Raw genomic sequence first — 27,474 nt, 5'->3', positions numbered from 1 at the left:
TTTTTTTTTTTTTAATCACAGATGGCACTGGTCTACGCCAGTTCAGCATTCACTGGCACACTTGGAAAACAATTTTGTGTCCATTAAAGAAAAGAACTTTTTGACATGTACCATAGGAAGCCATGTACTAAATATATGTACCATTTGACATGTATTTTGTCTGTACCTGTGTCCAGCACCTAGCTTTTACAACTACCAACCTGTGACCAGTCCTGTTTTCCTCTTTCTCCAATGTCATTATTTTGAAGTAGATCCCACGCATCATGCCATTTTTTATGTCCTTAGTTCATATATATATTAAAATGGTCAAGGGAAGTTGACATTGTGTTTAGAAAGTTAAGAGAATAAAATGCAATAAAATAGGGTTTACTCACATGAAAAGTAAGTCAAGTGTTTCCCCTGCTTATCAGGGAGGACCCTACATGTCCAGCTGCAGGGAGAATATGCAGATCAAGCTTGTGCCGTCTACTGGAGCCTGACGATGACTAGGTGTGCGTATGGGGGAGTGCAGTGCCTGGGAGTGTTGTGTTGGGTTATGTTACAGTAGAAAATCTCAGGCTGAGAATCACTGACCAGGGACATGACCGGTCAGCAAACAACAGTCAGCAGACTACGGCCTGAAGACTGAATACAGCTGACTTCTTATGGACCTCAAGCTAAGAATAGCACCTACATGTTGTAATGATTGAAAAATATCAGAAGAATAATATTTTGTAAGTGGGGCATAGTGGCTCATGCCTGTAACCCTCAGCACTTTGGGAAGCTGAGGCGGGAGAATTGCTTGAGCCCAGGAGGTTGAGACCAGCCTGGGAAACATGACAAGACCCCTTCTCTAAAAAATTTTTGAAAATTTGGCCAGGCATAGTGGTGAGCACCTGTAGCCCCAGCTTCTTGAGAGGCTGAGGTGGAAGGATCCCCTTGAGCCCGGGAGGTTGAGGCTGTAGTAAGTTGTGATCGTGCCACTGCCCACCAGCCTGAGTGACAGAGCAAGACTCTGTCTCAAAGAATATTTTGTGACATGAAAACTATGAAATTTAAATTTTAGTGTTCATAAATAAATGTTTAATAGGATATAGCCACATTCATTTATTTACAGATTGTTTGTGTTTGACAGCAGAAATGAGTAGTCATGACAGAGGCTGGGTAGCCCCTTACAGAAAAAGTTAGTCAGGCCCTGGTGTAGGGCATGGGCTCTGGAGTCAGCCTGACTGTGTTTACATCCTGGTCACCTTGTTTTAGCTGCATGGCTTTGAGCAAATTGCTGTACTGCATGCCTTAGTTTCGTAATAGTAGTTAACTTTGTAAGGATGTGAGTAGGATTAATTTTGCAACTATATGTAAAGCACTGAGCTGAGTTCCTGCTACCAGGATTAGCTCATTATTATTGTTTATGCTAGCGTTTCTCAGTCACTGTAAGATTGTAACTTCCTGTTTAACTTGAGGACAATGAAAGCCACCTAGAAGGTTCCTGGGTGGATTAAACTCGACCCTTGGGAGTGCAGTTTCCACACACCGCCTGGCACACAGATAGAACCCTGAAAAGGCTTTCCTGGAATTTCCAGACATTTGAAAGGTTTTTTTATTTGGCTCCATTAACTCACAGGCAAGAGTGTCTGCTAGCACAATCAATTCTCACCTGTCTCTTGCTCCTGGCCATTTGTAAAGCAGCTGAGAGCCACACTGCCCTGCAGTACAGCAGCCTGAGTCCTTCTGCCAGCCTCTCCTGGACCATGTTTGAGGCTTAGTAGGGGCAACTAACTACAGACATGATGTGGTTGATATTCCTGCTATTCCCCACCCGACTCTGGCTGCAAAAAGGAAGTGCAGGGAAAATGAGTGGGGAGTTCCTATATGCCATGTCTATTTCAATGGAACTATTTTTGAAGGAATGAAAAAGTATGCTAGATTATATTGATCCAATAGTCAATTTTTTTACATTGCATACAATCTGCTTTGGCTTTTACCCGTTGAGGGGAAGAATGCGGAGAGAATACAAATCATTGTATCCCCTAGAAAAGGAATATCAAAATCCATTTAATAAAAAAAAACTCATATTAAGAATAAAATCACATGGAGTGTTTTATTCTCCTTTGTTTGTAATTAAATGCAAGACATATTTTCAATTACTAAATCAATTTCTTTATGGAAAAAATGACCTGTATGCCTTTCTTTATTCTCTCCTTTTCTTCTTTCCACCCCTCCCTTCTTTTCTTCCCTTCCCTTTTTTTACCTTGTCCTCTAAATGAAGAACAAACATTTGATAAAAAGCCACTGCCAATTCATGATAAAAATTTATAGCAAAGTTGGTACAGAAAGGAACTTTCTCTACTTGATAAAGGGTGTATCTCCCCTGCTCTTAGCAAATATTTAATGATGAAATCTTATTAATAACCACTTTAGAACCAAGCATTAAACTCGTATACCCACTAGGCTTGCAATCAGCAATATATATACAGGTGGTTCTAGCCAGTGCAATAAGACAAGAGAAACGAAAAGTTATAAGACCTGGAAAAGATGAAACAAAACTGTTGTTATTCACAAAATACTGTCTATACAGAATGCTCAGTGCCTTTTTTTCTTTTCTTTTTTTTTAAACTTTAGTGAGATACCCTCCTGCCCTATCTTTTTTTTTTTTTTTTTTTGAGATGGAGTCTCCCTTCGTCGCCCAGGCTCACTGTAACCTCTGCCTCCTCAGTTGAAGCAATTCTCCTGCCTCTGGAGTAGCTGGGACTACAGGCACATGCTGCCATGCCTGGCTAATTTTCTGTATTTTAGTAGAGATGGGGTTTCACCATGTTGCCCAGGTTGGTCTCGAATTCCTAAGCTTAGGCAATCTGTCTGCCTCGGCTTCCCAAAGTGCCCTGTTTTAAAATCAAGTGGTGGAGGGTGGTGTCTGCACTTGAAACAAGACACTTTATTCCTGGGTTTAGCATTAACCTTGCCCAGCTTGGTCTGGCAGCTGAGTTGCTGGACTAGGAAGCGTCTCTGCAGGTTGTGTTCTGTTATCTCTCTGTAAAGCCTGAAAGCATCTGCATTTGCTAGTTTTCAGTAGAGCTATTTAACAAGAATCTGGAAACATTTTCCCTGAGGGCTCTCTTTAGACAGCAGTAAAATGTAGCTGGAGACATACTGAGTAAATGGAAAAGAAAAATCAAATGAGGCCAGGAATTTTTTTAATCTCCTGTTCTCTCAGAAACCCTCAAGGAGAACACCATAATTCATACTTTACTCATGTGGGTTAGGCATAAAGCCTCCCCCATAGATCCAATAACCTGTAAGTGTTCTGGTTTTGAAATTGCACCTGCTTACATTGCTGGATCATAGCACTAAATCACACAGCAACGGCTTCTGGTTCAATTCTTCATTACTTGGGAATGTCAGGTTGCCAGAGAGCAGCCTGATGTTTACATCCAAATCGGCAATGACTTAGGAAATCAGTTTTAATTACAATCTCACATAGCAGCACTACACTCAACCTGCAGAGAGGCTGGCATTTGTGTTGTACATACTTCTTGTAGCTGTGCAGAAAATGCCTGTCCGACTGGGTCATGTAAAATGGACAGCAAAGTCAGCAGAAACTTAGAAAAGATGACACAGCAAGTGGAACACGGCTAGATCATCCCCCATCCTGCCAAGTGTGCAGTGCTCTCTGGCCCCTTTTTAAAACAAGAGAACCCAGTTGGCATTTGCCTTTCAACCCCCGCATTCTGATTACAAAAATCTGTGACCCATCAGCTTTAACCATAAAAAAAAAGAGAGTGAAAGAGAAAGACTCAGAGTCAGTGAGCAGGATTCTTTGAGACCAGGTCCTGCTTCCTCAGGGAATCCTTGTTGCCTCACTTGCTATAATGCAGTTTGTGCCACCAGTCTGGCATTTTCAGCCCAAAGCAGGAGCCATTGAGACAAATTCAGGGGATGCTTAAGAGGTGGCGTGTGTGTGCGCGCGCGTGTGCGTGCACTCGTACGTATGTGTGCGTGTATTCCATATGCCAACGGTGCAGCTCTGACGTAAAAAAATGTTTTCAACCCTCCTCTGGGCACAAATGCTCAAGAGCCTGGCACTGGACAGGGAGCATCCTGAAGGGCATTGTCACCTGAAGCAGAAGAGCTGTCAGATCTTTCCCTTCTGCAGTTAAATCATTTTCATGGAATGGCTCTCATCTTGGGAGATTCATCCTCTGCATTTTGGAACTGAGCCTTCCTAGTGTTCTGAGAGTTTTCTGCTATCTGTTCAGCTTAGCACGCTAAGAAGCTGGAGAGGTACCCAGCAGGCTGGTTGCATTCTCTGTCTTGGAAAAATATTTGGTTTGAGAAATCGTGAAATCATTCCTGGCCACATTGTGGGATTGTATTGATTTTTTTTTTTTTTTTTAGTTTTTAAATTTTTATATGGAAATGCCGGAAAGCTTGGAGACAGTCTATTTCAAAGAAGGCTTTTGATTTCTGAGACTGGCAAGGGCATAAAATGACATGAGAGTTTCTCAGCAGGATTCCAAATTCATGAAAGATTTTTTCAAGCATCTACTATGTTCAGAACAGGGATGCAGAGATGTTCTGGAGAATCTGAAGTTCGGGCTTAACCCTTGAAACTTTGAAAGCAATGGCTGAAAAGGAAAGATGAATACCTAGAGGCTCCCTCTGGAAATGATTGAGGTTTGCCATCGCAATTGGCTACTTTGGCTTTGTCTGTCAAAATTTGGTGTCTTCATGTGCTGTCCGGCATCTACTACAGGTCATATGGAGCTTAGAAGGACAAGGGTAACTGTTCTCTTTGTCTTTGTAAAATGTTTTGTCTGTCTTCATTCTTTTTCCCATAGTCTGTTTTTTGTTTTGTTTTGTTTTGTTTTGTTGCGATGGAGTCTCGCTCTGTCACCTAGGCTGGAGTGCATGGCACGATCTTGGCTCACTGCAGCCTCCGTCTCCTGAGTTCAAGCAATTCTCTGCCTCAGCCTCCTGAGGAGCTGGGATTACAGGCTACTGCCACAACGCCTGGCTAATTTTTGTGTTTTTAGTAGAGATGGGGTTTCACCATCCTGGCTAGGCTGGTCTTGAACTCCTGACCTCATGATCCACCCACCTCGGCTTCCCCATGTGCTGGGATTACAGGCATGAGCCACCCCTCCCAGCCAGCCTGTGTTTTTGTTTATGTAATTCTTGTCTGCAAAGTCCTTGGAATGGGTAGGCTCCCTCCCATCTATCAACCTGGTTTGAAGTAACTTGCAGATTTACAAATAATGGTTTATATGGAGATTATTTTTAAAACTTGTGGCCATATATAGTATAGAAACCGATGTCCATGTAGGGCTTTTTCTCTATACATTTTCTTTTGCTGTCTGATTATAATTTATAAATATTAATATGTGTGTTTCAAATATACTGCAAATACAAAGATGCTTTCTTAAGAGCCCAATAATAGAACTTATTTTTAAAAAAAAAAATATTTTTAATTTAGTGAACTAAGAAAACAATCTTGGTGCTTTAGGGAAGCCATTGCATAAGAGTGGCTTTAGGCAAGGTGGGGAAAAGGCTTTTAAAAAGATGAAACCAGAGCCACAAAAGACAAGGTCATTGGGTGAGAAATCAGAGGCTGCTTTTCTCTACAAAAGGGATGGAGAGACTAGTTCTACTAAGTGGAAGCTTCTGAATTTAAAGCTGGCAGAAACTGGGGGTGAGGGATAAGGAGCAGATCCCTTCCCCTTTTCTGTCCTCCCAGATGCTGCCTCTGTTGACATCCCCTGCCTGCCATTTCTCCTTCCCTGCCTCCTAAGCCAGGCCATCTCCGTACAGCCAGAGTGAGATGTGATACGGTTTATACTCCATAGATCAGTGTACAGCCAGCACCTCATAGAGTGGAACACAGTTTTATGGTGGAGTTATGTTGTCTTTGCAATTGACCTTGATATTTTACCTTTTTTTTTTTTTTTTTTTAACCCTATAGGAGCCTAGTAATAAACGGGTCAAACCCCTTTCAAGAGTCACGTCACTAGCAAACCTCATCCCACCTGTGAAGGCCACACCGTTAAAGCGCTTTGGTCAAACCCTGCAGGTAAGAAGGGCACACAGGGCCTATGGTCGCAGAAAATCATGGAGTACGGGAGGGAACATCCCCATACTACCCAGAATTTCCTCTGGTTTCAGAGTGACCTGAATCAGTGCTTATTGCCATAGAAGAGCTCAAGTGAGGGGTCCTGGAGGAAGAAAGGTGTTTTTAAGTTGCAGTCAAAGGTGATACAAAGCCAGAGCTATTGTAGTTGGGCCTTTCCTCACAATTGTATTTCACAGTTATGTGCCCCATCCAGATGTACTCTCATGGGATTTTTTCCTAAAATATCTATGGGCCTCCTGCTCAAACCAGCACAGGATGTTAGCTGGCAGGCAACAGAGCCTAGTGGCTTTGACCAGGGTCAGCAAACTGCATTTTGTGGAGAAACTCCAGTTCACCACCTGTTTTTTTATGGCTTGCAAGCTAAGCCTGATTTTTACTTTTTCAAATTCTTGGGGGGAAATTGAAAGAATGGTGCTGTTCCATGACACGTGAAAACTACATGAAATTCAAATTTCAGTATCCATAAATAAAGTTTGGTTGGAACATGGCCATGCCCATCTGTTTATTGTCTATAGCTGCTTTTTACTATGGCATAATTGAGTAGTTGTGACAGAGACCATGTTGCCCACAAAGCCAAAAATATTTACCATCTGGCCCTTTACATAAGATGTTTGCTGACCCTAGGCTTAGAATGAGGACCTACATACCTCGGAGTAGAAGTACCTTGGTTCTAACCTTGGCTCACCTTGGGCAGGTGACTTAACATCTCTAGGTCTTGCTTTTACTTTTTTATTTTTAAAATTTTTTCCATACTTAGTCCTATAGATAGATCTTGCTTTTATTATTCCTTATGGGTAAATTTGCCGTGATGCCACCAAGCCTTCATGGAATCATTGTAAAGATTTACAAGACAGTGCACTTAAAGGGCCTAGCATAATGTTTTGGCCCTTAGTTAGCAATCATTAATCTTTGAATTAGTTAACTAAGTAGTAAATATTAGCTACTATAATAGTTTTTTAGTTAACAAGTAGTTGTAGTTGTTCTTAAACTGTTGATGAAGTGTATCTTTTAAAGTGAACACTGAGATTTATCCAAGGCCTTGGACCCAATTTGATCGTTATACAAATTTTATCTTAGACTGAAGCCCACAAAAAGTATGCCATTGAAAGACTCACCTGGTTTAGCTGAGCAGCAGTCTTGAGTCTGCCATGTATTTGTCCTGAATACTTTTGCTTGGCAATATTTTTTATCTATGCTTTCCGAGTCTTTAAGAAAACTGGGGACCAGAACCCGAGTTTTGCCTCATGCTGTGAAAATCCATGACTTGAGAACTATTTGGGGTGCTCCCTCAGCCCTTTCTGTCCTTGCCTCCCTACCATACGGCCAATACGTCATGACTTCACATGGCCCAAGTGGTTCTTGCTACTTTCCCGTAGATGCCCTTCCTCTCCAGTGATTTTCCCCTGCCCTGCCCTGATCTTTGTTAACTCTGTTGCAGTTTCCCCTGAATGAATACCTCATCACCTAATTTGCATCTGTTTCTCTCAGTGCTTGGGCCTCTGGATCCCTGGTTAATCCCCTGATCCCTTTTGTGGGAGAACAGAGGAAAGAGAAAATAAGGTTGTCTGGGAGAGTAACATGAAGGGCTTTGAAACTAGTGAAGAAGAATGGAAGAATGTGTTTACCTTCTCTCCCTTGTGACCAGTCCTTCAGCCCTCTAGACAAGTTCATTGCAGGCATCCCCTGGAAGATTCATCACCGCCCTAGTCCTGCACATCTGGTCTTTCACTGAGTACTGCTTTTTGAAAATTCTTTAGCCTGTCTACTACATTTCACCCTTTCCTCTCCATTTCAATGGCTGTGCCTCAAGTTCACTCTGCAATTATTTCCTCCCTTGATTGTGAGACCTCTACATTACCAGCCGTCTCTTCCCATTATGGATCACAGGACAGTCCACCCTCTGCCTGGGAAGGTCCTCATTCATTTAATAACTGTTGAGTGAGCCCTCATCATGCATCAGGCTCTTCTTCCTGCCCTCATATTGCTACGTTCCAGATATTATAGAATTACCTTTTGGTAGGTTTGCTGCAATGCTGTGATCCCATGTGGCAGTAATGAGCTAGACCTAAGCAGCCAGCCAACTGTCACCTACAAATGTTCCCACCTCTCCCAATTGCCCTTCTAACACCTGGCCCTTTACTCTCTGTCATTGCCTTGTCTGGTCCGTAGGCTTTTTGTGTTTGTGCTCCCAGGCTTACAAAGAGCACAGTCTGTGCCTTCTGCTATAGCCCAGCCCTCGCTGCTTTAATATCCATTATCATATCTTCAAAATCTTCCTTTTGGCTTCCCAGGCAAAATTCCTTTTCTTCTGTTTCTGGGGATCCTTCACAGATAACAATGCAGGAAACATTTGCTCACCTTGGACACTTGCATTGACCTAGAGAACTGGAACAGAAAGAAATCAAGCCATGTCTGAAATCCAGCAGACTGAGGCCAAGCAAGGATGAGAAAGCCAGACCCAAGAGAGGATCTGACATGTAGAAATTGGTTTTTAAAACCCCAAAGATTCTTTTTGGCAAAATAATTTTTGTTTTTTGAAACTGAGTTTTGTTCTTGTTGCCCGGGCTGGAATGCAATGGCATGACCTCAGCTCGCTGTAACCTCCACCTCCCAGGTTCAAGCGATTCTCCTGCCTCAGCCTCCCAAGTAACTGGGATTATAGGCACCTGCCACCACACTTGGCTAATTTTTTTGAATTTTTAGTAGAGATGGGGTTTCTCCATGCTGGTCAGGCTGGTCTCAAACTCCTAACCTAAAGTGATCCACCTGCCTCAGCCTCTCAAAGTACAAAATAATTTTTTAATTTAATTTTTTCAAATATCATGATAAATAGCTTACTCTAAGCTTTATATATTGGCCAGAAACAACTCAGCAGAAACAAGAGTTATTCATAATGGTAATATACATAGATATGGAGAGAATTGAGCAATATGCTTATGTTTGAGTGTGTCCTTGCGGCGGAGTCAGTGAATGGAAATATGTCCCTGAGGTTATATGCAAAGCTAGCTGCCATGTTTGCAGAATGATCTGCAAAGCATGGAGAATGCCAGCTTGTCCCCACATGTCTTCCTGTAACTCACCTTGATGCCCACAGTGCAACTTCTCTGACGTTATTTCCAGTCCTAGCATGTCAATAATAGTTTCCCTCACCAGCTAGAATGAGAGAGGGTGCTAATTTATTTTTTTTTTTATTTTATTTTTGAGACGGAGTCTTGCCCTGTCACCCAGGCTGCAGTGCAGTGGCATGATCTCACTTCACTGCAACCTTTGCCTCCTGAGTTCAAGCAATTCTCCTGCCTCAGCCTCCCAAGTAGCTGGGATTACAGGTGCCCACCATGATACCTAATTTTTGTATTTTTAGTAGAGGTGGGGTTTCACCATGTTGGCCAGGCTGGTCTCAAAGTGGTGACCTTAGGTGATCTGCTACCTCAACCTCCCAAAGTGCTGGGATTACAGGCGTGAGCCACTGCACCCAGCTGAATACTAATTTGATGTGACCTGAGAGCAGTAAGGATGAGGGGGAAGAGCTGGCCTCATAGGGGTGCTCACTGGGCTCACTTCACATCCTCTCCCATTTTGTTTAAGTCTTGGTTCCCTTTCCAATAAGAGAGAAACAGAACAAAGAGTATATCGGCTGCCCAAAATCTCTCAGGAGCCATCCATTCCTTACCCCTGTGTGTGTATTATTTACACCTTTTCTATTCCAAAAATGACTCAGGCTGTAATTGAGCAGCTTGGTTCTCTGTTGCAGTATTCCTTTTCCCTGGCTTCTGATACCTTAGAGATGTATGGATCCCTTTGGATATTCACTTATGTCTCTCAGATTGTATTCCTTTAATTATAGAAGAGATGATTTAAGCCCAAACACAGTGCTTTAATCAATGCGGGAACACTTAGCAGTCCTTCCGCTGGCTCCTCGGGAGACCACAGGTTAGCCCATGAGGATATCAGGAGAGCTCTGGGCTGGCAGCCACTTCCAAAAATGTTAAAGCCCCAGTCACACATGTGAATGGTCCTTGCAGCCACAGTGCAGCAAGACACTGCAGGATTTGTTCTCTCTGGCTTCCTGTGCCCATATGGGCTGGGGGCTTGGGCCTCAGCACAAAGGCGGCATTTGTGGACGTTGGGGAGGGACAGCCCGACTGCACGGGGCTCTGTCTGCTTCTCACCAGGAAGGTTAGCACTGCCGGTAGACTCAAGCACAGATGTCTGGATCCCTCTGAGCCTATAAATCCCCTCCCTGGCCTGCCTGAGAGGAAAATTTGGCCCAGCTCTGAAAGGGGCCCTCATGTGCTCCTCTGGTGTGGAGTGAGGAAGGCAAGCTCGCCTTTGGCCAGTCACTCACTGAGCCCTGCCTCTCCCTGTCCACAGCTGTGCACGGCTGGTGGACTCATCTAGATGAGTCAGTTCAGCACATGTTATGGAATGTTGTATACATGACGCTATGATGTAGCCCCTCATTCTCTTTAGACATGAACTTTTTTCTTTTCCATCGTAAAAGTGAATGTCCATTATGGAAAAATGCAGAAAAGTAGAAAGAGAAAAGAACACGTATAGTCTTCCAACTCCAGAACAATCCATTAATATTTTAATAATTTCCCTCTAGCACTATTATAGGCATGGATACAGAGCTCACATACTGTGAGCCTAATTTTGGGTTCCTCGCAGTCTATTTGGCCTTATCTCTGGGTGATCTGCTCACTTTTAGCTTAAAGCCTCCCACAGTGACTGCAGATGATCAGTTTCTCTTGCATCTCTGTCAGTCTCGGCCTCACACATTTCCAGGCTATGCAGTTAGGTGCACAAATGTTCATATTTGTCACCACTACAGCCTCCTGGGGGAGTTGCACCTTTTATTAGGTTTAAATATTCCTGTTTATTTCCTTTAATGCTTTTTGCTTTGGATTTTGTCCTTTTTTTTTTTTTTTTTTTTTTTTTGCGTTTTGCTTAGTGTGTTTTATTCTGTCTATTTTCCTCCTCCCTTTGTCATTTGGCTGGATAAGGAGTTTTTATCAGCTTAGGGGGAGTAGTATGTCACAGTTACTCTTGGAAAATATTTTCTTTATGGACTAAGTATATATTATTCCAATTTATTTTACATAACCAGTTTCCTATTAAGACATACTTAGGCTGTGAATATTTTTATATTACTCTATGTTAAACTTTTGTTTGTTTGTTTGTTTGTTTAAAAAGACGAGGTTTCACCATGTTGGTCAGGATGGTCTTGAACTCCCGACCTCAGGCAATTCGCCCGCCTTGGCCTCCAAAGTGCTTGGATTACAGGCATGAGCCACCACACCCAGCCTGTTAAACGTTTTTTGAGTGGATTTGTCCTATTTTTATTAAACTACCTTCTATTGTGCTTTCTTTTCTGATTATATAACATCATTTAAATATTGAGGCCGGGCACAGTGGCTCACACCTATAATCCCAGCACTTTGGGAGGCCGAGGTGAGTGGATCACCAGAGGTCAGTAGTTCGAGACCAGCCTGGCCAATATGGCAAAACCCCATCTCTACTAAAAATACAAAACAATTAGCCGGGCGTGGTGGCGTGCACCTGTAATCCCACCTACTCGGGAGGCTGAGGCAGGCAAAATTGCTTGAGCCCAGGAGGCAGAGGTCACAGTAAGCCAAGATCATGCTACTGCACTTCAGCCTGGACAACAGAGCAAGACCCTGTCTCAAAAAAAAAACAAAACAAAACAAATTGAGGCTGGGTCTGGGCGTGGTCACAGCTCACACCTATAATTCCAGCATTTTGGGAGGCTGAGGCAGGAGGATCACTTGAGGTCAGGAGTTTGAGACCAGCCTGGCCACCATGGTGAAACCTTAAATCTCTACCAAAAAACACAAAAATTAGCTGGGCATAGTGGCACATACCTGTCATCCCAGCTACTTGGGAGGCTGAGGTGGTAGAATTACTTGAACCCAGGAGGTGGAGGTTGCAGTGAGCCAAGATCATGCCTCTGCACTCTAGCCTGGGCAACAGAGTATAGAGGTCTCTGCAAAATAAATACATAAATATTGAAAAATACAGTGAAGCACAGAAAAGAGAGCAAAAGTCACTTGTAATCCCGCTTCCCATCACCAAAAAACTTCCATTGATATTTTGGCACACATTCAGGCAATCTTACCTTTTACTATACTTGCATGTGCATTTTTAAAACAAAATCACTATCATACTGTATATGCTATTTTTTTAATTTCCTTTGGTCTTAACAGTATAAAATAACTCTACAATAGAAGAATATTTTTCATGTTGTTAAGTATTTTTCAAAGACTTGATTTTTTTTTTTTTTTTTTAATAGAGACAAAAATCTCACTGTGTTACCCAGGCTGGTCTCAAACCCCTGGCCTCAAACATTCCTACCACCTTGGCCTCCCAAAGTGATGGGATTACAGGCATGAGCCTCGCCACAGACGTGATTCTTAATGGACTCATATAGCATTTCAGCAAAAGAATGTACAGTTTAGTTAATTGCTTTGCTATTGTTGAACATTTGTTTCCATTTTTTCATCATTATAGATAATGGTGCTTTCTACATCCTGATCATGTGTATGTCTGTATTTATTTCCTTTGATTATATTCCTAGAAGTGGAATTCTGGTCAAAGGGTGTAAATACTAAAGGCCAATGATATAGCAAGGCTTTTGTTCTTAATGTGTGTCAGTTTTGGATAGAATTGCTTCTCTGTTTTCACATATAAATCTAGACTTCTTACATTTCTCCTTTGTTGCCACAGCTATCCTCTTTGCTGTGATATCTTTCAAGATAGCAGTTCCCAGGGGCCCCTTGGGTTTTCCATGCAAGTCAAGGTGGTTTCTTATCTCTGTACCCACAGTGCCTAATACCCACATTACTTAGGATGTGCTCAAAAATTGGTAGTTGATATTATTATCACTGTTATGATTAAAAAAGGCAGCCACTGATGCTCCTAAGCTCTCTCCGGGGACTGGCAGTGGGTGCAGCCTAGTGATGGGGCCCTGCCCATCTCCTTCAGCTGGGCTACTTCATAATAGAATATGTCCCCTCCCCAAGTTGTGGTCCCTTCAGGGGGGATTGCTATGGCAAAGAAGGATTTCTGGCAACCGCAGCCTCTCGTTGCCCCATCCTCTGGCCCTTAGATCAGGGAATTATTTTATTTAACCCAGATGCAGCATGAATATATGATAAATTAGTGGTCTCCATTAATGTTCTTTGGATCTACTGTGTTATTTATTCTACCAAGACTTAATGGGGAGATAGTCAATACAAAAAGGTAGTCCTGCTCTGGAGAACTGTAAAAGTTCTACTTGGTAAAAGTTGTCTAAGATATATTAGCAAGTAGGGGAAGAAAGTTGGGAAGTTCAAAACCACTGTCCCAATTAATAATATACACCGTATTAGTATATGAATAGGGAAAAAAGCAGAAACGTCAAACTCTTTTTTTTCCTGTTGTCTCTTAGGAATACAATTATAAGATACTTTTGCAGTTCTTTTAGTTTTTGTTCTCCTTTTTTCCCCAGTATGTAAGAATTACAAGTGAATAGAAAATAAATAAATGAGATAGAACTATTGATTTTTCTTCATTATATATTTCTACTGTACTAGAATTTTTAAAATAATTATGTATTACCTTTGCAACCAGATAAAAATGAGTAAGATTAGAAAATCTTCTATGATAAAATCTTCCACAGAGAGACAGCTTAGTAATGGCCTGAAGGGTCATCAAGGAAGGACTGCCTAGCAAGGGTGGAGGGATTTGGGATGGCCTAGAATGGCTCACAGATGATAAGGATGAAAGGGAGAAAGCATTTCAGGCTTGATAAGGGAATATGGGAAGACTGATACCATCTAGATGTAAGAAATAATAAGTAAGATTATCCAAGCATATGTGCTGATTTCCATGTCTGGCAACCATGATTTCCTTCACTAACAACCTCAAACTTTGTCCCTTGGTCCAAGGTCATAAATTTTCTATAACTAACTTATTTAGCTGACATGGAGATGAGCTTGGGGGTGGGTGGCACATGTGTGTTAGGGAAAGCAACCAGAAACCAGACTGTCTTGTACTGGGTATCCAAGGGAGATAATGCAGGCATGGGTTCTTAGTTTCTTTTTCTGGTTGGGCCAGTAAAGCCCCTTCCCTATTCCTCTTTTCTGCTTATCACTAGAAACAGAAACTAGAAACCATGGCTTTAGGCTGCTAAAAGCCTAAAATAAAAGAAACAGAAATAAAACAACAACAACAGAATAAGGTAGGTTGGACAAGCTTGGAGAGTATAGCTCAGAAGTGACCTGTGGTCCACCTCAAGAGGAACTCCTGATTCTCTGCTGTTCTTTACTATTCCTGGAGTAGTAGAATATTACTGTTCTTTACTGTTCCTAGAAGCCATTGTAAATAGTTGACTATGCAGCTGGGCGCATGGCTCACTCCTATAACCCTAGCACTTTGGGAGGCCAAGAGAGGTGGATTGCCTGAGCTCAGGAGTTCAACACTAGCCTGGGCAAAATGGTGAAACCCTGTCTCTACTAAAAGACAAAAAGATCAGCTGGGCGTGGTGGTGGATACCTGTAATTCCAGCTACTCAGGAGGCTGAGGCACGAGAATTGCATGAACCCGAGAGGGGGAGGCTGCAGTGAGCTGGGATCACGCCACTGCACTGCACCCTGGGCAACAAAGCAAAAAGCTGTCTCCAAAAAAAAAAAAAGTTGACTGTTGTAATTTAAAGCGTGTCATTTTTTATTTAATAATAACTCTCATTAGTGTAGTATCTATGATGAACCAGGTTCTGCACAAAGTACCTTGTGTTCATGGCCTTCTATCATCTCCTCTAAAACTCTGCAAGATAGAATTCACCACTTATGGGGAGAGATCTGAAGGTTGAAAATTGTGCCCAAGGTCACAAAGCTAGTAAGTGCTGGAGCTGGGATTCTGTAGGGTGTTCAGAGTGCCTCTCCTGCTGTAGACTTATCACGAAAAGTCCAAGTTTGGTCATAATAAAGCTTGCAGTTTGCCAGGATTTTAAAATAATCACCAGACTTTTGAGTTGGAGCATCCCACCTCACTGCTGTTCGCCTTCTGCGTCAGGGAGAGTCATCATTACCATTTCAGTTCATGGACTATTTTGTCATTAACATTCTCATGCAAAAGCCATTTTATGGTGCCCAGTGAAGATGGTTGGGCTGCTGCCCCAAGCCTCTGGAAGCCTTCCTAATTTTTGGCTTGTACTATGCAAATGGTATGATATTTTCTCTACACCTAAGCCAAATATTTTCTTCAGCTTTTCATTCATTCTACTCAGAATATCTCCCAGCTACAGAAGGGTTTCTTGTTGTCCCGGGTCTTTGAGGCTTGACATTTATTGATTATGAATTAATTGGGTGCCCTTTTACCATGGTTATAATGTGCATCAATCTGAATCAGATTCTAAATATGTGGTTTTGTATTGTGCCATTTGTAACTCAGTGTTCATTGTCTTTCATGTTCATCAACTGACTGTGTTTCTTAGTTAATATTAGTTTCTCAGTTAATATTTCTTCATTAAAGCTGGAAAATAAATGTAGAGAATTAAAAAATGCAAATGAAAATCAGCCAAGTGCAGTGGCTCACACCTGTAATTTCATCACTTTGTGAGGCTGAGACGAGGATTGCTTGAGGCCAGAAGTTCAAGACTAGCCCGGGCAATATAGTAAGACCCTGTTTTACAAAAAAAAAAAAAATCAAAAAATTAAAAATCAATACAATTTTAAAAATAAAACAAAAATTATCCATAGTCCCACCCTCCAGGGGATGTAACCCCTGTTAACGTTTTGTTGTATTTCAAATTGGGATCTTTCTTTTCTTAACACTGCATGTGAGGTTCTCACCTTATCATTAAGGTTTTCTCAAAAAGAATGTTGCTTAACAACTGTTTAAGAAACAATTGTTTATTGTTGCAGTGTAATTTGTTTAATCTCTCTTATAGAACATTTTAGGCTGTTTCCAGATCTTTTATAAACAACACTGTCCTGCTGAGGGCCTTCCTCTCCCTAGGAGTTGTCCTAATGGAAGTCCCTCTAGGAACCATTTGTCCAGGTAGTTCAGAGAGATATGTCTGCTGTTTGCTAATGAATCGAAGCATGTATCAACAAGCATAATGGTGGCAGTGCAGTCTGTGGTATGACAATGATAGGTAACTACCATTCCTGCTGACCGAGTACTGGGGACTTGGCCAAGCCTCTCATGTACTTTATCTTATATAATCCTACTACAACATTGTGAGGTACTTGCTATTATGCACCTTTTAGAGATGAGGAAACTGAGACCGAGAGAGATGAAAGGTCTCTCAGCCATTGAGTAGACCTGAGGCCATGCCTGTTTTACTCCAAAACCTGCATTCTTCACCCAAATCCATGTTTTGGAGTCAAACAATAGCACTCTGTTCCTATTCCAGCACTTACCTCGTGTCAGTCACTTACCCCTCTGCTACTCAAATTTCTCACCTATTAAAAAGGGAAAAATACAAGAACCTGCCCAATGCCTCTCATAGGATGAGCATGAGGGTCAAATGTGGCAGAGACCACATAGCTGGGAAGTGTTACTTCTCACTTAACATTAATTTCTGTAATGGAGCCTCGTAGGAGACCCCTCCAGGATGCTGTTGGAGAACATTTTCTTGTCCTGGCCATTATTGCTATACATTTTGGGTTAACCTACTGCAATGGCAACATAGGAAAGTGTTTTCCTCTTACAGTCCCATCCCAGCCTCCAATCCTTGATAATAAACCATCTGCTACAAAATAGCAATATGGTCAGGAAGGTAAGCCTGGAGAATTTCCTTGGCTTGAATACTTTATTGGAGCATGTTATCTGTGGCTGTGGAAAACTGTTTTTGGAAAAGGGCAAGGGAGTACCCCGCTGAACTGGCGGCATTAACAAATCAGACCTGTCCCATTATGTCTACCTGCTGGGTTTACATTTCCTCTGACACATGTAAAGTGCACATCCCAGCCCCCAACAGACAGTCCCCTTTGCATTTGTAGCATCTTTTCCACATACCCAGCTCAGGCATAAACATGAGCATCCATTTCCTAAATCTGCATTATCTCTGTTATGGTCATTGTTGTTTTAGCTGCCAGCAATTATGAGATTTCAGTTTTTGACCCATTTGGTAGGCTGATTCCCTCATGGAAACTCTTGCTTATTCTGGAATATTTTTCACTCCAGTCCCAGCATCCCCACACCCAGGGAGATCTATGTACGTGCTTCTGTTTTTATGTGGTCCCGCCCAAGGCCAGGTCCCCCACTTTGAGGCGGGCCTCTTTTAGTTACCGTGGACCGGTGTTTCTCACCCTAGGAACATTTGGCAATGTCTGGGCGTGTTTTGGTTGTCATAACTGGGCTGGATGTACTGCTGGAATCTAGTGGTTAGAGGCCAAAGACGGGGCTAAATGTCCTACAATGCACAGAGAGCCTCCCACAATAAAGAATTTCTAGTCCAAAATGTTGTGGTGGCCAAGTTGAAAAACTCTCTACACACCAAGAAGTAACCTGCAATTCATTTATTTGGGCATGTGTACCCCACCACACTATGAATCTTATCCTAGGGCAAGTAGGGTAGGTAGGATATTGGTTAAATATTGTGAGGTTTAGCCTAAAATAGACCAGACTGGGATTGTCATTCTGACAGTCACCTTACCACCATGTTTTAAATAATAAAGCACCCATTGATTAGCTGTGTGACCTTCAGCAAAGTGTCACCTTCTCTGAGCCTCTAGTTTCTTCATCTGTAAATAGAGGCAGAATCCTTACCTCTCAGGTAAAGCAGGGCTCTAAAGCTCCCCTCACAGTGCCCAGCACATAGCAAGCATAACATTTAATCATTAAGCAAAAGTTGTTGAGGTCTTACTATGTGTCAGTTGCTAATGAATCCATCAGTGAATAGAGCAGGTAGATATCCCTGCCTTCAAGGAGTTTACCTTCTATTGGAAGGAAATAGACATGAAAGAAACAAACCTATAAGTATAGCACATGTTGAATATAGAGAAAAATAGAGACGGGTAGAGGATGTGTGGATGGACAGTGGCAGGGATGCTGGTAGGGATGTTTTCTCTCAAGAGGCATCCTCTTGGAGTTTTCTTCTAGTAGTAGTCACCTGTCCCTCCTTTAACTCTAGTTCTCTCATATAGTTTTTCCCAGTGGTACTGATAACTGGTACAGGGGTGCTCATGGTATGTGGTCAGTGCTGTTGTGAATACCTGCCCATCACCTAGGTGCTGTCCCCAGACCAGCCCAGTTGCTACCCCTTTTCCCCAGGGCCAGCTGGCTGCTGACTACACACTGATTTGGCATTCTTTTATTATTATTTGTAGAGACAGGGTCTTGCTATGTTGCCCAGACTGGTATCAAACTCCTGGCCTCTGGTAATCCTCCCATCTCAGCCTCCCAAAGTGCTGGAATTACAGGTATGAGCAACCTCACCTGGACAAATGGTTGGCATTCTTTATTCCTCCTTTGGGATTCTTCCTTTCAACATCCAGGTCCCTTCTGAGTGGAGCAGGAAGAAATGTTTCTTTTAATCCAACCTAATTAAAGGTGTAAATTTGAAATTTGGTCAGAGATCAACCATTATTCCTAAAACCAAGCAAAATGCATTCTCTGTCTCCTTAAGTAGATTTACATTCCTAGAAGGCAGGAGCTGGATTCCATCTCATTGAAATTTCCCCACAATGTATGTCTTGCATGTAAACAGTAGAGGCAGTCCCCATAGTAGAAAGAGCTCAGGCTCTATTGGAACCAAACAGATCTGGTTTTGAATCTTAGCTTCCCTCAACCTCAATTTCCTCCTCAGTAGAATGGAATAAACCCCCAACTTGCAGGATGGTTGTCAGAATCAGAGGGAAGAAATCAGAAGTGCTAAAAGACCCTCTGTGATATCCCCCATAGCACCCCGAGCCCAGCAGTCACTAGAGAAACACAAAACAATGATAGAGCTCTCTTTTTTTCCCATGCCACAACAGAAGACAATCTCCAACTCTCTGGGAAATTTTTTAACAAATTAATTAAAATATCCTCAATCTTACCTTCAAAACACAAAACTGAAATTAAGGTATAGCTGTTTAACCTATCAGATTGATAATAATACCTTGTTGATGAGAGTGTGACCAAAGTGTACTATCATGTACCTGTCTGAGGAATATAAAGTTGAATAGCCTGTTTGGAGGTCAACTTGGCGACACATCTCAAACATTAAAATGTTTATAGTTCTTAGACCAAGGAATTCCACTTAAGGAATTCCTGCCTTTTGGAAGTATCAGCACAAATATACAAAGCATGTTCACTGAGGCACTTTTTATAATAGCCAGACACTGGAAACAATTTTAATGCTCATCAGTTGATTAAATCAATAGGCCTGTCCAGACTATGGGATACTAACTCAGCAGCCATTAAAAAGAATAAATGAATTTGAGGTAATGGAAATGTTTTGGAACTAGATAGAGGTGGTAGTTGTACAACCTTGTGAATATACTAAATAGCATTGAATTGTTCACTTAAAAAATGGTTAATTATAGGCTGGGCACAGTGGCTCATACCTGTAATCCCAGCAGCTTGGGAGGCTGAGGCAGGAGGATCTCTTGAGATCAGAAGCTCAAGACCAACCTGGGCAACACAGCAAGACCCCATGCCTAAAAAATTAAAAACAAAAAAATTAGCCAGGCACTTGCTTAGTGGTGGAACTTGCCTATAGTCTCAGCTACTCAAGAGGCTGAGGTGGGAGGATCACTTGAGCCCAGGAGTTTGAGATTACAGTGAGCTATGATTGCACCACTGCACTCCAGCATGGGCAACAGAGCAAGACCCATCTCTTAAAAAAAAAAACAACAACAAACAAAAGTAATTGAGTTATATGAATTTCACCTCAAGGTATTGTCAAGTAGAAAGAGAAAGCATTCAGTTTTCTATGAATATTAGCAAACACACAGAAAAAATTTGGAAATAGCTAGATAGAACAAACTTAATAGTTGTTATTTCTAGGAGACAGACTTGAAGAAATGAGGGCATTTGTACTTAATTTTATACAATTTTGTAATATATGAAAATTTAAAATTAGCATACATTATTTTCAAATTGGTAGGGGGAGTTTAAAGTTGGCCAAAGACTGAAAATATAACAGGGTAGGAGGTTGATTCTCTCAAGTGAAAGTGGAAACTTTCATTTTGAATTTTCTTTCTTTGTATTTTCCTTTCTTTCTGCTCTTTAATTCTCAACCCAGCTGCCATCAGAACTGCAAACTGGGTTGAGCAAGTTACTTAATGACTCACTGGGCTTGTTTTGACCTTTTAATGCTTGTGGCTAATTGATTTGGAGTGCTGGGGATCTGCATGCATTTAGTTGCTGGTTACTGTACAAGGGACTGTTTTTAAGAGATCACAAGGATTTGCAAGATCCCATTAGTGAACTGTGTATTTGGTGCAAGCACTTTCTTGATCTACATAGGGCTGGTCCAGCCATCATGAGCTCATTGGTGAGCACAGGAGCTCCCCGGTGCTTTTGCCAGCCTAAGGGGCTTGTGTTGCTACTTGCAAATAGAGGAAGTTTCCTGCTTCCAGAAAGTTGTAGCAATACCCTGAAGCTCTTTGGAAGTTTCTTTTTACATTTTTCATTTATTCTTATATGTATCTATATATTTCTAAAAATTTAAAACTGAAACAAAGGTCTTGATTTGTTGCTCAGGCTGATTTCAAACTCCTCAGCTCAAGTGATCCACCTGCGTTGGCTTCCCAAAGAGCTGGGATTACAAGCATGAGCCACCAAGCCCAGCCTCATTTTTTCTTTTCTTTTCTTTCTTTTTTTTTTTTTTTTTAAGATGGAGTCTCGCTCTGTCGCCCAGGCTAGAGTACAGTGGCACAATCTCATCTTACTACAACGTCTGTCTCCTGGGTTCAAGCAATTCTCCTGCCTCAGCCTCCCAAGTAGTTGGAATTACAGGCATCCACCATCACGCCCAGCTAATTTTTTTGTATTCTTAGTAGAGACAGGATTTCACCATGTTGTTCAGGCTGGTCTTGAACTCCTGACCTCAGGTGATCCGCCTGCCTCAGCCTTCCAAAGTGCTAGGATTACAGGCATGAGCCAACATGCCCAGCCTTATTTTTCTTCAGACATAAAAATTTATAAAGTAGTACAGAAATCACCCATAATGTTAACATGAAAAAACAGTACAGTTTTGTGATCTCTTTATGTCTTTGATTATGTGTATTTTTTGCATACTTATAAAATGTTCACATATAGATTTTTAATCCTTTTAGCCTACATAGAAGGGATTTTTACATTTTAAATTATCTCTGAATTGTCTTAGTGACTAGATAATATTAGATCCAGCAGGTAATTATAACTTGTTTTTTTAAGAAGGAGTCTTGCTCTTATTTCCCAGGCTGGAGTGCAGTGGCATGATCTCGGCTCACTGCAACCTCTGCCTTCCACGTTCAAGCAATTCTGTCTTAGCCTCCTGAGTAGCTGGGATTACAGGTGCTTGCTACCACACCCGGCTAATTTTTATACTTTTAGTAGAGATGGGGTTTCCCCATGTTAGCCAGGCTGGTCTCAAACTCCTGACCTCAGGTGATCCACCCACCTCAGCCTCCCAAAGTACTGGGATTACAGGTGTGAGCCACTGCACCCCGCCAATTATATCTTTCTTAACAATGCCCTTATGTTGAGTAGTTCTTTTTAAAAATTTCTTTACTTTCTGGAATTTTATTGTTGAATCTCAAAGTAATTGGAACTGCCTTAGAATGCTTTTGTGATGAAGGCTCATATGTCATATGCAGACTCAGTTCCTGACCTCAGGAAGTTTATAGTTAAGAGCAGGTGACCGGGCCGGGCGCGGTGGCTCAAGCCTGTAATCCCAGCACTTTGGGAGGCCAAGGCGGGTGGATCACGAGGTCAAGAGATCGAGACCATCCTGGTCAACATGGTGAAACCCCATCTCTACTAAAAATACAAAACATTAGCTGCGCATGGTGGCACGTGCCTGTAATCCCAGCTACTCAGGAGGCTGAGGCAGGAGAATTGCCTGAACCCAGGAGGCGGAGGTTGCGGTGAGCCGAGATCGCGCTATTGCACTCCAGCCTGGGTAACAAGAGCGAAACTCCGTCTCAAAAAAAAAAAAAAAAAAAAAGAGCAGGTGACCAATAATTCTAATCAAGTGTGACATCAGAGGTATGTCCAAATTGCTCTGGCAGAAGGTAGAATGATATGAGAATGTTGGTGAAGACTTCTTAGAGGCTGTGCTGTATGAGTTACATCCTGAGGACAGTTAAGAGTTAGCCAACTGTGAAATGATGGAAACATATTCCAGGAAGAGAAGATTGCTCAAAGGGAGTACAGAGGATGGCAAAGCATGACATATTTAGGGAATGACAGATAGCCTGGTTTGGTTGGAGAAATGGAGGTTCATGGACAAGTGGCAGGATGGGATCCTAAATACAGAGACTGTGGTCAGATTACAAGAGACTTCTGGACTGGGTGCAGTGGCTCACGCCTGTAATCCCAGCACTTTGGGAGGCTGAGAAGGACAGATCATGAGGTCAGTAGATCGAGACCATCCTGGCTAACACGGTGAAACCCCGTCTCTACTAAAAATACAAAAAATTAGCTGAGCGTGGTAGTGGGCACCTGTAGTCTCAGTTACTCGGAAGGCTGACACAGGAGAATTGCTTGAACCCGGAAGGTGGAGGTTGCAGTGAGCCGAGATTGCCCCACTGCGCTCCAACCTGGGCAACAGAGCGAGACTCCGTCACACACACACACACACACACACACACACACACACACACACACACACATATATATATATACATATATATATATATATACATATATATATATACATATATATATATACACACAAGCGACTTTCTGTGCCAAGCTGAAGAATTGAAACTTTATGCTGAAGTCCCCAGAGAGCCATGGTGGGGAACACTTCCTAAACAAGAACGTGGTTTTTGAGCACAGCAATACCTCATTGCTTTGGCAAAGTCTCCAGTAAGTGTGATGAAATTTTCTAGGATGAAGACTGAAAGTGATGCATTCAGCTTTCTTCCAGATCATTTGTATTTGTCACAAGAAAGCATTCTGGTAGCTGTTTAAGTCACAAAGGTGGACTTCAGGTGGTTAGACTGCCCCAGAGGCTACTGGGGCCTCTTTGGGAATAGGAAAATACCTTGGGGACAGGAATCATCTGCTGCGAAGATGGTATTTGGTATGTGTATTAGTCAGACGTTTCAAGTTGACAGAACCCCAATGAGATAATAGAAAGGGAAATGTCTTAGCCCACGTAACAAAAATGTCTAAGGGTGCTTCTGGTTTTAGGCACAGTGGGATCCAGAGGCTCAAGCAGTATCGGTAAAGCTTGCTCCCTTCTTGTCTCCATTGGTCACGCCATCCTTCATTCTGGGTATCTTTATTCTCTCCTGTAGTAGACATATGCTTCTGTGCAACCAGGGAGAGTTGCTGCTGTAAGCCCATTTCTGTTATCTCTTGAACTCAAAATCCCAAAGGAATACTCTTCCCTTCTTTCTCCCATAAATCATGTGACAAATTTCAGGGAATCACATGCCCATCTCTAACCAAGATGGTGGAATACTCTATTGGTCAGGTCTGCGGGAGCCCACCAAAACTATATGAAATAGAATACCCAAAGATAGTGGGATTCTATTTATAGAAGGAGGAGGGTAGAAGTACTGGCCAAATGTTTAAGCAATACATAAATAAAGGCCATCCACTGTTGTTATCTCTTGTTCTTCTAAAGAGGGAAGATGTCCACTGGAAAAAAATAGAGCTCATCACGTAACCAAGAACTGCCTTCATGCGTGAGTTTGGCCTGATATGTGCTTGTGCTATAGTCCACTTGGTATCCAGGTCATACAGGACGGATACTCCCAGCACATGTTCCAAACCCTGTCCAATTTTCCTTAGCACGTAGACTCAAGACAATGCCCTACTTCCCAAAGGCCTTGTGGCAATGTCCTCTTTTTCTTTCACATATATGATTAATATTCTGTCAACGACAGGAAACTGCTCAAAGATCCACCCAGTCCTGCCGCTGCCCCCCTGATGGTTTGTTTTTCTCATTGTTTAGCGCTCCATTAGCTTCCGCAGCGAGAGCCGCCCTGACATCCTTGCCCCCCGACCCTGGTCCAGAAATGCCGCCCCCTCAAGCACGAAACGGAGAGATAGCAAGCTCTGGAGTGAGACCTTCGATGTGTGCGTCAATCAGATGCTTACATCCAAGGAAATCAAACGTCAGGAGGTAGGCTCGGGGCCCATGGAGTTGGCTATGTGTCTGGAACAAAGGTGCACTTCAGGAGACAGCTGTGCTGGAGTTTGTGCCTCAGTCTCCAAATCAATTCTTGACTGCATTTGTAGAAGGAGGAAAACGGGAGTGTCTGACCTTGGGGAGGGAACTGAGAAACCAAAACCCAGCTGGTAGGGTGTGGCCCTCACTTTAAAAAGAAACTGATGTGAAAATCTGAATTTATAAGAAGATGAAACCAAGTGTCTATTTAGGTTACTGAATTCACAAAAATAATCATTTGAGTTATATTTTGATAGCAACTTACAGAGTATTTTTAAATATTTAATTTATATAACTTTGATTCTGCTTTGTGGAAAACTTCCTTTCTATAGAATCCAGTTAATTTCACTCCCTGTAAGTTTTCTGTATCAATTGCCCTAAATGGCTGTGATAATATTATTCTGTATAGAAGAGCTTGTCTAAGTGCTTGTGCCAAGCTGTGCTGAGCACTTCATGTCTGCATCATCTGATGAGATCCTTGGAGTATTCAGCCCGGGGTTGCACCTTCACCTGCTTTGTGCCCAGTTTACCAGTCAGCCCCAGGCAGAGGGAGCGTTCAAAGCCTGACCACTTTTTCCCTATAGCCTGAAACATAGTAGACCCTGAACTATCATCACAAACTTGTAGTCCTTTAATAAGGTAATGTTTGCTGACGATTTCACTTCCCAGATGGGAGTGAAAGAGTATTCTTCGCATCATAGCTCTTTAGCATGATGGCTTAATAGAGCCAAATTAGAAACGGTCCATTTACACACTCTTCCACACAATCAGCTCCTATAATTTTATTTATTGTACCTGTGGGGCTGAGAAGTAATTTAGAATGAATTAACTTCACCACAATGTATTTGGAGAGATAAAATATTGGATTCTTCCTACAATTTCAGCCTCAAGGCAGTGGATAACACAAATAAAACTTTCTGCTGAGATTCACCTTCTGTTGAGTAGAAGAAAAAGTGGGGATGGTCCAGTTAATAATATTGCCACTTCCATTATCTAGAATAGCCCCTGAATCACTTCTTATGATTGCCTCTCACAACAAGGGTGCCAAATCCATGGCTCACACTGTAATTATTTTACCTAAAATAGTTCTCACTGGCGCATGCGGTGGCTCACACCTGTAATCCCAGCATTTTGGAGGCCGAGGCAGGCAGATGATGAGGTCAGGAGTTTGATACCAAGCTGACCAACATGGTGAAATCCCATCTGCACAAAAAATACAAAAATGAGCTGGGTGTGGTGGCCTGTGCCTGTAATCCCAGCTACTCAGGAGGCTTCACCCAGGAGGTGAAGGTTGCAGTGAGCCAAGATCATGCCACGGCACTCCAGCCTGGGCTACAGAGCAAGACTCTGTCTCAAAAAAATAAATAAATAAATAAATAGTTCCCACTTGTTCGGCTCCATCAAAGTTCTGTAACCTGAAAGATGACTTTTTGGATTAGAAATGTGCGGAAACTTTCTCCCACAGAGAAGCACAATTTCATTCAGGTTTAAGCACAGATGTATTTGTTTCAGGTTAATATAACTTTTTGGGACTAACTTTAAAATACTTAAATATGTAAATTTGGGGTTTTGAGTAGTGGAGCGAGCATTGTTTGAATATGGTCTTGTAAATGAAGGGAGAATTCAGTTAATATGTTTGCCTTTCCTCACAGGCAATCTTTGAGCTTTCCCAAGGAGAAGAAGACTTGATAGAAGACTTGAAATTAGCAAAAAAGGTAAATTTAAATCCAGTGGTCATTTGAGTCATATTTTTTCTTGAATAATTTAACAACCCTAAAGTGGTGCTTCATGACAACTCTCTTTAAAACTAAGACTGGTCATCAAAATTGAGAAGAATCTTCTACCACATACCAAACAGGGGAAAATGCTTCAAAACAAGAAGGCAGAATAGCTCTCCAGGCCTTGCACCTTTAGGGGTTTACCTCTGCATGTCTCTAATGCATCTCAAAGAATACTTCAGCCTAAATCCGAAAATGTCCATGGAGGCCTGGCTTTATGTCTATTTCCTTGTCCTAGAAGTCTCATATGTAGGACTCTTTGTCCATGGGAAAGAATGTGTGCATATCTGAAACTTGTGCTGTGTTTTAGAAATAAAGCCATTTGAATCTCAAAAGTGAATAAAGTTAAATGAGGCAATTGCATACTATCATATAAGTTGGGGTCTCTTATATTGGACTGTGTTTTCTAGTCAACATTTTGTATGGGGAGGGGAAGGACAACAAATCTTCCTCAAAAATGTTTCCATTCCAGTAACACAGCCCCCCAACTCCATGGCTTGTAGGTTAAAATCCAGACTCCTTTATCTGATATTCACAGCCTCCTCAAAGAATCACAGGGTTGGAAGGATAGAAGGATACCTCCCTTCTTTTAAGGGTTTTAGTCTTTCTGCTAAGATGAAATTCTACCTTTAGCATTCCTGAGAGATGGCCACCCAAGCTTCGCTTGGACACAGCCAAGAAATGAATTTTAGGTAGGGCTGGAGAAGGAGGAGATCAGAGAAGGCAAAGAAGTTATTTCACTCTGAGATGTTATCATGCTGGTCATATGTCTAACTCCCCTTTCCTGCATCAAGATTTGCCAAACTCAAGCACCTTCAGATGTTTCCCTGCCATCCCTTTACTAATGGTGGCCCTACCTTCCTAGAAACTTTTCTCTTTCCTTTCAACCATCCATATCCACCCATCCTTCAGGAACCAGCTCAAATCTCAATTCATTCTTATATAACATTTATTGCCTCCTCTTCTGTACCAAGGAGCTCATCTTCAAAACTTCCCTTGGCCACTCCAGCTTTAATTCTCTGAACCTCTAGAGTAGTTATGATTTGATGGCTTTTTGCTGTCATGTGACATCAGTCTTGTTTTTAATCTTTAACTAATTTTTAAACATAAGCCAGGCCCAGTGGCACATGCCTGTAATACCAACACTTTGGGAAGCCAAGGTGGGCGGAACACTTGAGGTCAGGAGTTCAAGACCAGCTTGGCCAATATGGTGAAACCCCTTCACTACTAACAAAATACAAAAATTAGCCAGGTATGCTGGCGGGCAC

General features: G+C 42.1%; 1 protein-coding gene across 7 annotated transcripts in view; it reads left to right on the top strand.

Annotated features, from left to right (window-relative positions):
• The window catches only part of ARHGEF3 (Rho guanine nucleotide exchange factor 3), a 290,282-nt gene that overhangs the window by 237,659 nt on the left and 25,149 nt on the right, over positions 1 to 27,474 (top strand). For 5 of the 7 annotated variants that reach the window (XM_032290250.1, XM_032290249.1, XM_032290253.1 and 2 more), the window contains 3 exons: positions 5,939 to 6,046; positions 24,213 to 24,383; positions 26,081 to 26,143. In XM_032290250.1, coding sequence (XP_032146141.1) covers positions 5,939 to 6,046; positions 24,213 to 24,383; positions 26,081 to 26,143 — 342 coding nt within the window. Of the gene's footprint in view, positions 1 to 2,830; positions 4,759 to 5,938; positions 6,047 to 24,212; positions 24,384 to 26,080; positions 26,144 to 27,474 lie in introns of those variants that run through there. The other 2 variants (XM_032290252.1, XM_032290255.1) reach the window with 2 other exon arrangements.

The sequence above is a fragment of the Sapajus apella genome, unplaced genomic scaffold (genome assembly GCF_009761245.1).
Source record: "Sapajus apella isolate SASKATOON/1434 unplaced genomic scaffold, GSC_monkey_1.0 scaffold23, whole genome shotgun sequence".
Lineage (NCBI taxonomy): Eukaryota > Metazoa > Chordata > Mammalia > Primates > Cebidae > Sapajus > Sapajus apella.
The sequence above is the reverse complement of the archived record's forward strand: the minus strand, read 5'-3'. Positions and strand labels throughout refer to the sequence as shown.